The following is a 13,603-nucleotide window of genomic DNA, read 5'->3' on the forward strand; positions in this document are numbered from 1 at the left end:
TCTTGCTCATACAGTTAACTAACAGGTCCAACACAGCTATACAGCAATAAAAATGCAAGCCACACACAATTTCTGGAATTTATTCACTTGAAAACATGCAAGTTTCTTGTTTCTACAGGTATGAACTAGCAAGTTTTAGTTCAGCATATTATTCTCTGGGGAAAAAAAATCATATTGTTAAATATTTCAAAACATAGTTATTGTGTTCTATAACAGACAAATACGTATATACACATATATAACTGAGTATAATTACAGCAGCTGCAACGAACTTGTTCACTCTTCAGAAGTACCATTCTCTTCAACGCAAGGTAAGGACAGAAGTTCCATAAGCTCCAACCGATATTCTAGGCCTCTAAGGTAGTGCCCCAGCAACATGCACCTTCATCAAATAAAATGAAAAATGTTAATCCCAGAACATAGAAGCTACGATAATTTTATTCACATACGAGCGCTTTAATTCCAGATCTCCTTGGCCCCAGGTTGGTTATGAAGAAAAAATCTGCAGATGTTAATTCCAGATAACGTCTAAAGAAGAAAAAAGCAGTGATTCTCCAATGCGGACTTAATTTCCAGGAAGGGATATGCAAATGATTTTGAAGCTCCAAATTTCAGTACACTGCAAAATCTCAGTTTCTCTAGTGTATTATTTCCCAAAAAACAATGAAGTTGACTATATTGTCTACTGACAGAAATCAATTTCATTATCCTGGCCGAAGTTGACCTCAATGATGCGGTTTATAAGCCCCCATTCCTCGTGAAAACAAGGAATGTTAAAATCTAGCCAACAATTCTAACATATAGAAACAGGTAAAATATGGCTAGGGATTCTAATGTCTCCTAATCCACACGAATATGGCATCTTAGACTGAAGGTGTTCAAAATTTGGAGCCAAAGAATCCACCACTGTTAGATTTCATGATCCGTGCTGTAAGCCAATAGAAGAGGGATATAACCTAACATGTCTACAAATTAAGAAAAAAATTAACCAAGCAATTGCCACAAAAAATAAAATAAAAAAATAAAGAAAGAAAAACAGAACATCCCGTTTTATGATTTGAGCAAGTCAGTACAGAATAGATGAATATTTTATATGTAGACAAAGCATACTCTTGACAAAGTAAAAAGAGAGGACATATGATCTAACCAAAACAGTAGGCGCGCCAGATAATCACGTGTCAAAGAAATAAGGGGCTGGAATTGAAGGGAAGTATTTTCAACAACGTCAATGCAATCTTTTGTTTCAATGATTATGGTTCCTATAGCTGGGTTGTCAGAGAGATCAGAAGCTTTTGAATGCATTTTAGGAGAAAGGGTAGCCAAGAGACCATGTACTACTGAATGTACGGTGTCCTTCAACTCAGGTGATGACGGTTCTGAAAGCTCCGCTACCTGTTCAATAGAAGCAGCAATATCCATCACAAGAATGAAGAAAACAAAGGATGGACAGTAAAGCAGAGTTGATAGAAGTACTACCATTTAAAGATAGCTGTCCTGCCGAACGTAAAAAAAAGTGATGAAATTTACGAATGCCTTATGAGTCACATCCCAAAAGGCATGCAGATTCATGCTCTTGAACATAAAGCAGAAATTTTCCATAAAGTGTGCATCAAAGAAATGGAAGGAAAACTATAACTTGAAATTTACAGATTTGCACAATAGATATCCCCAGTTTACTGTGTGATATTTTTTCACCATCCTTTAGTAAGATACTACACTCAATGCAAAGTAAGACATCTTATATAAATAGGATAGAAGTTAGCTATTATTATAGTAGGATAGTTGTTTCCTTTTAAATTAGGATTTTGTTTCCTCTTAGGTTTTCAGTTTTCTTTCTTTTTAGTAACATTGTTTAGTTTCCTTACATCGGTAAGACTTCTCATCATAGATTCATTACAATAAAATTATTCTCTTCAAATTTTCGGGTTTTTCAACTTTCTTATTGTTTCAAGAATTTAAATTCTGCTTTCACACCAAAATGCAATTAATCCTAGTTATACTAGGAATTGATCACAACTTGATGAGAAATCCTTTGCACGGAAGTCAGAAATAACAGTTTGCTCTACACCAAAGATAAACTAGACAAAATCCTAAACATGCAGCATTATTGTGATATTCAAATTCCCATTCCAAAATGGACCCTCAAGAAGGAAAAAGGAGAATTTAATCAGCAACAATTACAGACAATGTAATCTCTATACAATTGGAGAGGTTTTGCAGAAACAGAAAATGAAATCTACCACAGAAAACACATTTTCTTAAAATGTTGTTTGCCTTGCAAACTGAAATTATTAAAACTACAATCGCTTTCATTTGATCTTCAGTGCACTAGTCCATAATATCATCCATAAAGATCACTCTCCTTACATGATCACTAGCACTTCTACACACTAGTCAAAGCTGAACGTGCATTGTACGTTATTTTAAAATATTTTATAAGTAATGTAAAAGTAATATTTGGTACCAATTTGTTGGAAGATTTGATGAGTCTCGGATAAATTAAAAAAAATAAAATTTAGCATAGAAATTTAAGAGAAACTGTACTCAAATTGTACTCTCAAAACTTAATTTCTATGATTCAAATTTTTTGTAATGATGAAATATTATAAATGAGTAATATTTTTATATTACATTTGATACATAAAAATTAATTGTTAATACATAAATTTAAATATCTATGAAAATTTCTAGATATGAATAAATTAATCTATAATAACTCTATATTTATGTAATTCAAAATTTATCAAGTGAAAATTCATTGAATCTAGATTAATGTGAATGTTAATTTATTGAGAATTAATAACACAAATTTCATAAATGGCAATAATTATGTAGTACTTATTAAATATTGAAAACGAAAAATAAGGTATTATTGAAATAATTGAATTGTAGGAGGGTTAAAATCGTCCAAAAAAATGATTCTCCCTTGATGTGATATTTTAATTTATTATAGATATACATACCTTTTCTGGTTGCAAAGATCTTAAATAATCTAACAAGTCATTCTTTTCTTCCCCCACAAACTGTTGCATCTGAAGAGCCGCACTTTTTCGCTTAACTTCATGGAGCTCCTTAATTAGGCAGAATTAATAAACAACATTAGAATGTCATATGACATTTGTCTAAATAGGAGAAATAAATAAATAAAAATCAACAAGTGAAAAAAAAAAAAGAAAAAAAAAAAACCTATATAAGCAGCACCGAGTATACACATGCAAAACAATAAAAAGGAAAGGGGCACTCAAAAGAGAAATCAACTAAACCAAAAGAACTACACAATTCACAAATCTTTCCTGTGTCAACTCAGATGATAATCTACCACCTAAATTATGGAAATTGTATTAACCATGATACTCCACACAACAATCAACTTCTGATGCAAGAACCAAGGGTGCAAAAGGTGATAAACATCCAGTTTATGGAGAATTGCTCCACAAAATGGCAGCTTCCATATTTCAGCCTCTGACAAATTGAATACTGGTAGTTGATTTTAGTTCTCTTATTTTCAATGTAGATCAAAAGAGTAGTCTAGTTGCCCTAGGTTCAAATTCATACCATCTCTTGGAAAAATAGTCATATGGTAGTGACTCTTGAACACGTGATATTTGTTTACTCCCATACCACATCTGAATATTAAATGACCGCTTTTAGATACAGTGGTAAATTGACAAAAATGTTGACAATGCAATGCAAACCTAAAAGTAATGTTGGAAAAAAAATTTGATATATAGACGGATAAGAAACCCAAGATACCAATGAAGTACATAAATGCAAAATACACCTTTCTGACAGAAGATAAACGAGATTGCAATCTCAATATATATTCTCGAGCTTCAAGAGAAATTTCCCCAAGATCAGGAATCTGGGATGTAACTTCACCGTTTGTCTCTGATAGTGGCAAGTTGTCTTGTCTAAAAAATTTGCTCACTTCATCGTCATTGAGCAACAAACCTTCAGCTTCAAGTTTAGTATCTTCGGCCTTTTGCTTATCAATATGTCCTTTATGGATTTCAAGATTTTTCTCAACGCAAAGCCTAAATTCAGCATTCCGCAATGTATACCTGGAATAGAATAGCCTAAATTCAGCATTCCGAAACATAGTTCATTAATGATTACAGAGTCAAGCACGAACCGCTCATGATGTTTTCTAATTCATACTGCTCTTGGAAGAGATGTTCAGACAAGATTTTTCTAATGATTCCATATACCCCTACGTGTGATGAAAATAATGCATACAGAAATATTGGACTAGAGAGAGAGCTCAGAAACAAAGAAGGGCCAAGTTTAATTCATAACTTTATCAGATGAACTGCACAATTAATAATCTTAAAATTAAGGTTACGTATGCAAACATATATTCTGAATGAAGAAGTTGTACACAAGAGAGACTGTTACTTGAAGTAACTCAGCCCCATTTGGATAATTTATAATTGGTCAAACTTCATTTTCAACCACATATTTAAATGGATCCACCAATTTTTAACCGCACATACCATTTAAATCATTTATAATTTATCCAAACGGAGTCTCGGTAGTAAATGCAGCAGCTTGAGAGTTATAATAACTATTAAGCTAACAATTCAGGATAACAAATATAAAGTTTCTCAAACATAAGACTCTTGCACATGTATGAGATACTTAAAACCATTTATAATTTATCTTCTTGTCGAGGAGTATTTTCAAATGTTAGAGAACCTAGAAACCATAGACAACAAGGTTCTCCTAAATAATTATTCAATTTGTCCTATTAAACCCAAGGAATATAAGCTTGCCTACCATCTACACCGGAATAAATAGAGTTTCCGAAAAACCTGCTGGTGGAGGAAGACCTCTTAGTGGGTCCAAGAATCCAAGAAATAGTGGGAATTCTTGATCTCTCTCAATTTGAAAATCCAGGACTTCCCCTACGAAAATAGGTGGCTTCGCCGGCTTGGATAGCTAACAACTCAGGACAACAAATATAAGGTTTCTCGAAAATAGGACTCTTGCACATGTATGAGATACTGCTAAAACCATTTATAAATTATCTTCTTGTCTAAGAGTATTTTCAAATGTTAGAGAACCTAAAAACCACAGAAAACAAGGTTCTCTTAAATAATTATTCAATTTGTTTGATAGTCACATCAAATTTAACGTTTCAAAAAGAACCATTGCAAGGTTAATAAACTTATATATCTTTCACCACAATGAACAAAAATAAAAGCACATTAGTATACGCTAACCTCATACTACAGCAAAAGATATATATACTATAACGTAGCTCAGAGCTTATTCAGACTCAAGCATGCATCAAGTACGGGGACCAGAAGCAAGCTCCATCCTCGGCTGATATGACCATACAAATTTACATCATAATTCGAGAAAATAATGAAGGCCTGTGGCATTATTATGAATCCAAAATATCCCACTCAAGGATTCCAAAAGACTATGCTAAACCTCAGAACAATCTATCGAATCACTTCTAAGCTCAACGTATGAATTTTAAAGTCTTACCACATCCAATTAACTCGTTCTTAAACAAGAGCCTACATGTTTGTCTTACAATCTCCATCGCAAGTACTTTCGAGCGTCTTATGCACATAAACACACGTCACGTCAGTGGATAAATTAGTGTTACCTCAATAAGTTAAATATAAAGTAGCTTCCTGAACAAAAAATCTGAGAGAATGAGGCTCCAACTCACGAGATTATTCGATCTGTACTCTAAATTATGCATTTCTATTGTTGAAACGCATGTGGAAACAAACCTATTGCTTTTTAGTGTATTCACACAACATAAATAAAACGACAACAGCAGAGGATAAAGCTAATTATTATATTAGACTAAATTGTTAGAACTCACTTCCCTCGTACTTTATTTTCTTCACTATGCTTCTCTTTTCATTGTTTTATTTTTTTTCATGCCAAACGAAATTGTGTAGAATGTGTCCCAAAAAGTGAACCTACCCGGTCATCATTGAAGAAATCAACAGCTTGGAAAGTGGTTCCCATAATGCTTCAATCATCACCTGAAATTGGTCAGACGGAAGCAAGCCCAACATTCCCGAAATGGTCCTTTTCATGGCATCTATTGTCGTAGGTGGAACATCTTTCTGAATAAGGCTCACATCCAAAGGCTCTATTTCTTGTATCAAATTTGAGAGAACTGATTTCTGGAAAATATAACATTTTGTCAAGGTATTAATATTGTATGTATCAGTTCCTCATTCAGGGCAGACCTGTGCTTGCATTCACCCCAGGAAAGCCCATTAGCTAGCAACGCGAATTTGAAATTTCATTTCGGACATTTTATTAAACCAAGATGAGTTGATTTTCCGTTGACAAGCAAATAATTTTCTTTGTGTTCCTTCTCTGATCTAGTTCCCTAGCAATGTTAACTATTTTAAGAATTACCCAGTCCAGCAAGATTTTAAAAAAATATATTAATTAAATTAAATCAAAACTACCAAATTTAATAAGCAGAAAATTAAATTCAAACATAAAACCCTGACCTTCGACCGAGAATTCCCATCTCGAGAATTAAATTCCCCGCCGGAAGAAGAAGCTGAGGAAGCTAAAACTAGGGTTCTTAAACTTCGAGATTTGATAAAATATGCAGTGGGATAAATAACAGAAAAAGGGCGAGCGGGTGAAATCCGGCAACAAGGTCGTATAGTAGGAAGATGAAGAGGAGATCGTGAGAGACCGGCGGCGAAGGTTGCCATTAACAACCACCACCTTCTCCTCTCTCCCGACGGGCCCTAACAGTAACTGCTACAGCCACAATATGTGAGTATCTGATTAATCTTCGTGTACGTAAAGTAACAGACGGTAGGATTGAGTCAGACGGCATGCCATGTGACCCGGTTTGGGCTACGGGTCGCACCCCTTGATCTGTGGCGGGTCTGGGTCATGGGTCGGCGCTGTCAGTTGCACATGTGAACCGTTTTGGGCTTTGGGGCGTGCTATTCAATAACTGCATAAATTATTGCTTGCGGGCTTTGTCGGTTTTTCAATGGAACTCTCACAAAAATTACTTGTCCAATTTTTAGGTCGTATTTTTTAAAGATTAATTTCGATTTTTCACTGGGCTATTTACCAAGGGAACTCTCACAAAAATCACTTGTCAATTTTTTAGGTGGTATTTAAAGCTTAATTTCGATTGGATTGGATTAGAATATAATAGTAGACGAAATATAGGGTCATATGTTGGAAACCATATTCACTTCAATAGTATCAATCGAGCGATTCATTGATGATGAGAATACAATGAAATTTGAATAGTAAAGTCTTGTGCATTGAACGAAGTGTCTAAAAGAAGATGCATGGAGGCTTGAGTTAATGCCTACATACTACAGTAACTGAGTACAAGTACATGAAGTTCATGAAAACTATAATCAATTTTTTTTTTTTAATCTTGTTGTAATAATTTAGGACTAATAAACTTAAATTTGATATATATCCTGAACAAGAATCAATTCATAAGCAAAATAAATTTTCAATTAGTACATTTTAAAAGATGATTTCTCTCATCCTTTTTAAAGGCTCACTTGACTTTTACTTTTACTTTTCCTTTTCCTTCTACTTCTAGAAGAATTTCTTGAAAAAGTTATATTAAATCAACTTCTTCTAAACACTTTTTAGTTAGATATAATCTTTCAGAAAATTATCCGAACATGTTCAGCTGCAATTCTTAATTTTAAAAATAAATTTTGCTACATCCTCATATAAATGGATGCATGGTCCAGTTTTCGACGGGATTGACTTTGTCAATTCGATCTCTTTTTAAAACTGGCTTTTTTGGGTTCATGAACGTGCACAAAATCTAAGAGAACAACAACCCACAGATAATAAAGAAAGATCAAAAGAAGTTTTGCAAAAACAAAGGTGGCCGGCACAATTAAAGTTGTCCGCGGCGGAAAGCAGGAGACAGTTCAATTCATTCAAAAAAAAAATAAAAATTATTATCTTTAATAATTATGGTTTTGCTTTGCACTCTCTGTGTGTAAAAAATATTAAATATTTCTATCGTTTTTATATTTGAAGGATTTTCAAATACAACTCAAATCAAGTGAGAATCGAGCTATCTGTTTTAAAGTTGTTCAAATCAAAATATTACAGTGAATGGTTGGTGTGAGCAAAATATTACATTCCATTCCCCTTAATTTATCCACTCTTCACTTGTGATGTATATTATTTGTTAACCTCGGAAATTGGGCCCTCCACGTGGTCAATCGATAATCACTCCACGTATTTCTCCTTGCGTGCAATCAATGCACAGTCAGATGCATACGAATAAAATTATTATCTTTAATAATTATGGTTTTGCTTTGCACTCTCTGTGTGTAAAAAATATTAAATATTTCTATCGTTTTTATATTTGAAGGATTTTCAAATACAACTCAAATCAAGTGAGAATCGAGCTATCGGTTTTAAAGTTGTTCAAATCAAAATATTACAGTGAATGGTTGGTGTGAGCAAAATATTACATTCCATTCCCCTTAATTTATCCACTCTTCACTTGTGATGTATATTATTTGTTAACCTCGAAAATTGGGCCCTCCACGTGGTCAATCGATAATCACTCCACGTATTTCTCCTTGCGTGCAATCAATGCACAGTCAGATGCATACGGCCGGAACCAGCGGGAGTGGCGGCGGCTGTATACACTCCGACGATCAAGTTAGGTTCAGGTGATCGGAACAGTGTCAAGGTTGTGCAAAATAGTGGGGAGGAAAATGTATATATATTTGCTTGCTATAGAGTGCTAAGTAGTAAGAGTTTCATTACTTTTGTCTCTTATCAAGTTTTGGGTATTTATAAGTGAGGAGAACCATTGGATGTGGGACACGTGTATACATCTGACGGTATGAGATATCTACTCATACGCGTCAATCAACCGCGTCTATAGAGTGGGTGGATAATTACTTCTCCCGAGTTGAGTTGACATAAAGTTGATACATCACATCAACTAGCCTCGTAGAGACGTCAAATCACTTTAAACTTTAGGAACAGAAAAAATCTTGACAAAGATCTCATTCTGAAATTGTCGACGGAGGTCCCCGGAGTGCATTTCGCCTCGGATTCAGGGGCGAGGGCGCTTCGGTCAGTACCGCAGAATTGCATATGCCTCGTAGTGTGATAGCAGATCGTCACCGTTGGTGAAGTCGCTTCGGAACCACTTCGGATGAGTGTTCCACACCTCGCATGATGTGGTGGTGGACTTTTCGAAGTGGTTCAGATGGAGACGTAACAGTGGTCTCCCAAGTCCAGGTATGAATGTTTATATCATAGGTGGACTTGTCTTTTCGATCGGGTATGTATGCCTCGGGATGGGGACCGTGAGTTGTGAGAAATTGAGGGTCAATTTCTTGTGTTCGTCGAAGCGTTGATCCTAGGCAGATGCACTAAAACTTCGCTACTGCGTGAGGGAAAAATTTATGTGAGATTGAGGTGTTGCCCAACTGGACGATGTGTAGGGAGATGGTCCACATAGCGACCGAGACGATGACTCACAGGGGACTCTGTGTCAGGTGCGTCTAAACTTTGTAAAGCTGACTGAAGCTGCCATCGGTGAGCTGACCCACATGGGACGACACGTTAGGAGATGGCTAAAACTTTGTAAAGTTTAGGAGGGAACGTAACGATCGAGGCGATAACCCACAGGGGACTCCGCATCAGGTGCGTCTAAGCTTGTAAAGTTGAGTGAGGAATGTAGCTACCGAGGCGATGACCCACAGGGGACTCCGTGTCAGGTGCATCTAAACTTTGTAAAGTTGAGTGAGGAGCTCATCTACCTCCGGTGCGCTGACCCACAGGGGACGACGCGTTGGGAGATGGCTAAAACTTTGTAAAGCTTAGGAGGGAACGCAGCGACAGAAGCGACGATCCACAAGGGACTCCGCGTCAGGTGCCTCTAAGTTTTGTAAAGTTGAGTGAGGAGCTCAATCCGAGGCGGTCGTATTTGACGTTAACTGATTTGACAGTTGTTGCGTATTTCGAAGGTGACAGTTGGGTGCAGCGCCCATTCCCCTAAAAGGCTGCTGCGGCTACTTATTGTTGACGGCTGGTGGTGATCGAGGCGACGCGTTTTATGCGAGCATGAAGGTCACAGCAAAATTTTAGGCATAGATCAAATCTGGCGTTTCATTTCAACGGCCTAGATTGATGATACGACAGACGGCCTAGATTGATTGCATTTGAATTCGACGGTGGAGATTAGTTGGAGCGCTCTATAAAAGGCGGACTTGAGCGCTTTTGGAGCTTTTCACTCTTGCGAAAACAGAAAATCCCATTTGCTCTTAAACTTTTTGAGATTTTCGGCGTTCTTCAAGCATTTTTGGCGAGAAATTTGGATTTCCTACGACCACACACCGCTTTTTGACTATTTCTGGCTGGGGAACACTCAAACTCGTAAGTTTCAGTAAATATTTGAGACATTTCTTTTCTGAAAAAATGGCTTCTGAGGGTAGTGCTAGTTCGAGAAGGGGGCTGGAGTTAGTGCGAATGGACGAGCCCATTGTGGCGACCTCCTCCAAAGTAGCCGAAGTGATACTTGGGGGGAGAACATTTGGAAGGGGCCGGATAGCCCAGCAGATACCTCTGTACATTGGGGGCGTCAGATTATCCCTCCAAGCTAAAGGGGGCCGACTTAGAAAGACTTAGGTCTGAATATAGGATCTCAGATAGTATAGACCCGATCCTTCCCGAACCCGATGAGAGGGCCTGCTACCCTAGGCCAGGGTGCGTGGCGATAAGCGAGGCGATCCTTAGGGCTGATCTTAGGCTTCCAATTCACCTTTTTTTAGGGATGGTGCTCAGGTCTTATGGCTTAGCACTGACCCAACTGAACCCGAACTCTTGGAGCCAAATGGTGGGCTCCTGGATGTTATGGAAAGATACGTCACTTGGGGTGGAGATACCCTTCTCTATTTTTCAGACCCTCTACATTCCCAAAGTAACAGCCAGGGGGGATAAGACCAGGGGCTAGTATTACCTGACCTCTTGGGGTTCCCACACTCTTTTCGTGGTTGATATGCCGAGCTCCATCAAGGAGTGGAAGAGCTCGTGGTGCTGGACTTCTGGGAGATGGGACACAATGGAGGGGGACCCCCTGGCACCTTTCACGGTTCCCACGAAGTACTCGTCACTTAGTGAGTATTGTAGCTGTGATTCTTGTTTATTTCTCTTCGGTTCAAATCATAACTAACATTTGTGTTCATTTTTTGAAGGCACTCTTCCTCGGTGCTAGCTATCCTCTGACGACTTCAGCATCATCTGCGTCATATACCAGCTGCTTTCGAAGAAAAGGTCGTACCACTGGCTGATCAGAAAGAACATTCATTTTGTGACGCATGACCTGATGGCCTCACAAGGTAATATCTCGAAGCGAATACCTTTTAGTATTTTCGAGTCGTTTAAACTTGTACTAATTTACTTGTTTTTTGTAGATTATTTTAATAAGAAGATGCCTCTCCGAACCGACTTCAAGACCATTCAAAAGATGATGGTCGAAGCGAGGGCCTTGAAGACCTCTTCCTCCGCCTATAAGAAGTAGATGGAGGACTTGGTGGACGCCAGCAAGCTAGCCTTTGACAGAGGAGGAGGTGCTTGAAGATCTTAAGGCCAATCTGCTTCGAAAGGATAAAAAGCCTGCTGTCCCTTCGAAGCGACCAACGGTGGCGAGACCACCCCCCGTTCTGAGGCAACTACAATTCCTACCGGGGTGGCCATTTCGGAGAAAATTCCTGCGCCATCAGAGGCTTCTCCTGCCCCGGCCACACTGCCAGTTGCTGCTGTGCCTCTCGCGCAGGTGCCGGGGCAGCCCAAGAGGAAAAGAGCTCGTCCTTCAAAGGAGGTGGACTTCTTGGGCACGAACTCCGAGGAGCCAGTAAAAGAAGTACTGGAGGCCCTCCCCCCAGAAACGGTTGCAGTGGCGGTGGTCCATAATAAGTACTGGACCGAAGAATGGAAGGACCACACCGCCTCCTGCACTACCGAGGATTTAGTGGCGGCCAATAGTGCTTGCGTGGCCCGGGCTCTAAGCACCATCATCCAACTCGAAGGCTTGGTGAAAGACCTCAACGCCAAGAGGGAGGACCTCGCCAAGCGCTTCGAGGAGGCGATGAAATATGAGGATGCGGTGAAGGAGGCTCGGGCCAAGGCCGTGGAGGAAGAGAAAGGAAGAAGGGAGGTTGAGGTCCAACTGGCGGCTGCCAAAGGAGACATAGAGTGACTGAAGAAGGAACTCTATGAAGTGGAGTGTCAAGTAGCTGCTATGATCCGAAGAATGGATCACGCTAATGAGCACCACCGGCTCGCCACGGAGGCTCTGGAGGCCTCAAATAAAGAAAAAGCAAAGCTGAGGTAGAGGACGGAGGCCCAATCTGAGGAAATTGCCTCCTTGAAGGAGGAACTGAAGTTGACAGGGGAAGTGACTGTTCAAAATTTCATTGACCACTTCGAGGAGCATCCTCTGTACAACAACTTTGCAAATTTTTGGGCCTCCTGGAGTGCCCAAGGCTTATTGAGTCGGCTGAAAGACGTCCACCCCACTCTGAGTATCTCCTCTTTAGAGGCAGAGTTCAGGGGATCTAATGGAAGCTGGCTTGATAGGCTTGCCGAGGACGCTCCAGAGGTCCCTGAGGCGGGCGAGGTAGAGGTTGGCGTGGAAGGGCCTCCTGTAGAATAGGGCTAATCTCGTAATGGCTTTAGCCTCTTTTGTAACTCGATTTCAAGTGAATGAAATGAAATTTTTTGCCAGGTATTGTTGCTTCTGTTTTCTTATCATGTTGATCTATTTACACATATATGAATGACGATCACTTAAGATTAAACGCCTCTTAACAATAATCAGAAGATCGACGCCTCTTGACAATAATCAAAAGATCGGATCACTTAAGTAATCAAGCACCTCTTAACAATAATCAGAAGATCGGATCACTTAAGTAATCATCAAGCACCTCGTAATAATAACCAGTTAATGACTTCTATCGGATCACTTAATTAAACATATTGAAGGACTGAGGTAACAATTTACTAACCGATGTGACAAAGAACTGAAGTATCATTACTTAGAGAAGTTACATTACCCTTTACTAAGGCATTTTCAGCACTCAATAAGTTAGGGACATTACAAACGAGATCGGATCAGGACATACACCTATTAGACAACATTGAGATCGGATCGGAACAAAAGCTCATCACTGATAGTACTTCCTCAAGTGTTCGATGTTCCATTGATGAGGTAGTGATTTCTCTGCCATGTTTTCAATTTCAAAAGTGCCAGGTCGGGATTCCCTACGGATGCGGTAAGGACCCTTCCAGTTCGGTCCCAACACTCCGGACCCGGTTGGCTTTGATGATTGGAAGACCCTTCAAGGACGAGGTCCCCCAGGCAAAGAATTCGGTTTCTGACCTTAGAGTTATAATAGTGGGTCATCTTTCTATGGTATTTTACCAAATTCACCTGGGAGGTATCCCTCCTTTCTTCAAGGAGGTGGAGTTCGTTTACTCGGGTCTCGTCGTTACTGATCTCGTTGAAGTGTATACGATAATGCGATGGGACCCCGACCTCGACCAGGCTCATGGCTTCAGCTCCGTAGGTCATTGAGAATGGTTTTTC

At 39.0% G+C, this 13,603-nt stretch overlaps 1 protein-coding gene across 1 annotated transcript; it reads right to left on the reverse strand.

Moving 5' to 3' along the window:
* Window positions 1–49: 49 nt before the first annotated feature.
* On the reverse strand, window positions 50–6,941 carry LOC111375832. Its single transcript, XM_022998745.1, has 6 exons — window positions 6,492–6,941; window positions 5,947–6,152; window positions 3,782–4,061; window positions 2,964–3,071; window positions 1,148–1,392; window positions 50–382 (listed from the first exon to the last, which is right to left on the reverse strand). Exons 1-6 carry the CDS (start codon window positions 6,702–6,704, stop codon window positions 277–279), a joined length of 1,158 nt encoding a protein of 385 aa, XP_022854513.1. The 5' UTR covers window positions 6,705–6,941; the 3' UTR covers window positions 50–276.
* Window positions 6,942–13,603: the final 6,662 nt, after the last annotated feature.

Source organism: Olea europaea, unplaced genomic scaffold (assembly GCF_002742605.1).
Source record: "Olea europaea var. sylvestris unplaced genomic scaffold, O_europaea_v1 scaffold1422, whole genome shotgun sequence".
NCBI classification, from domain to species: domain Eukaryota; kingdom Viridiplantae; phylum Streptophyta; class Magnoliopsida; order Lamiales; family Oleaceae; genus Olea; species Olea europaea.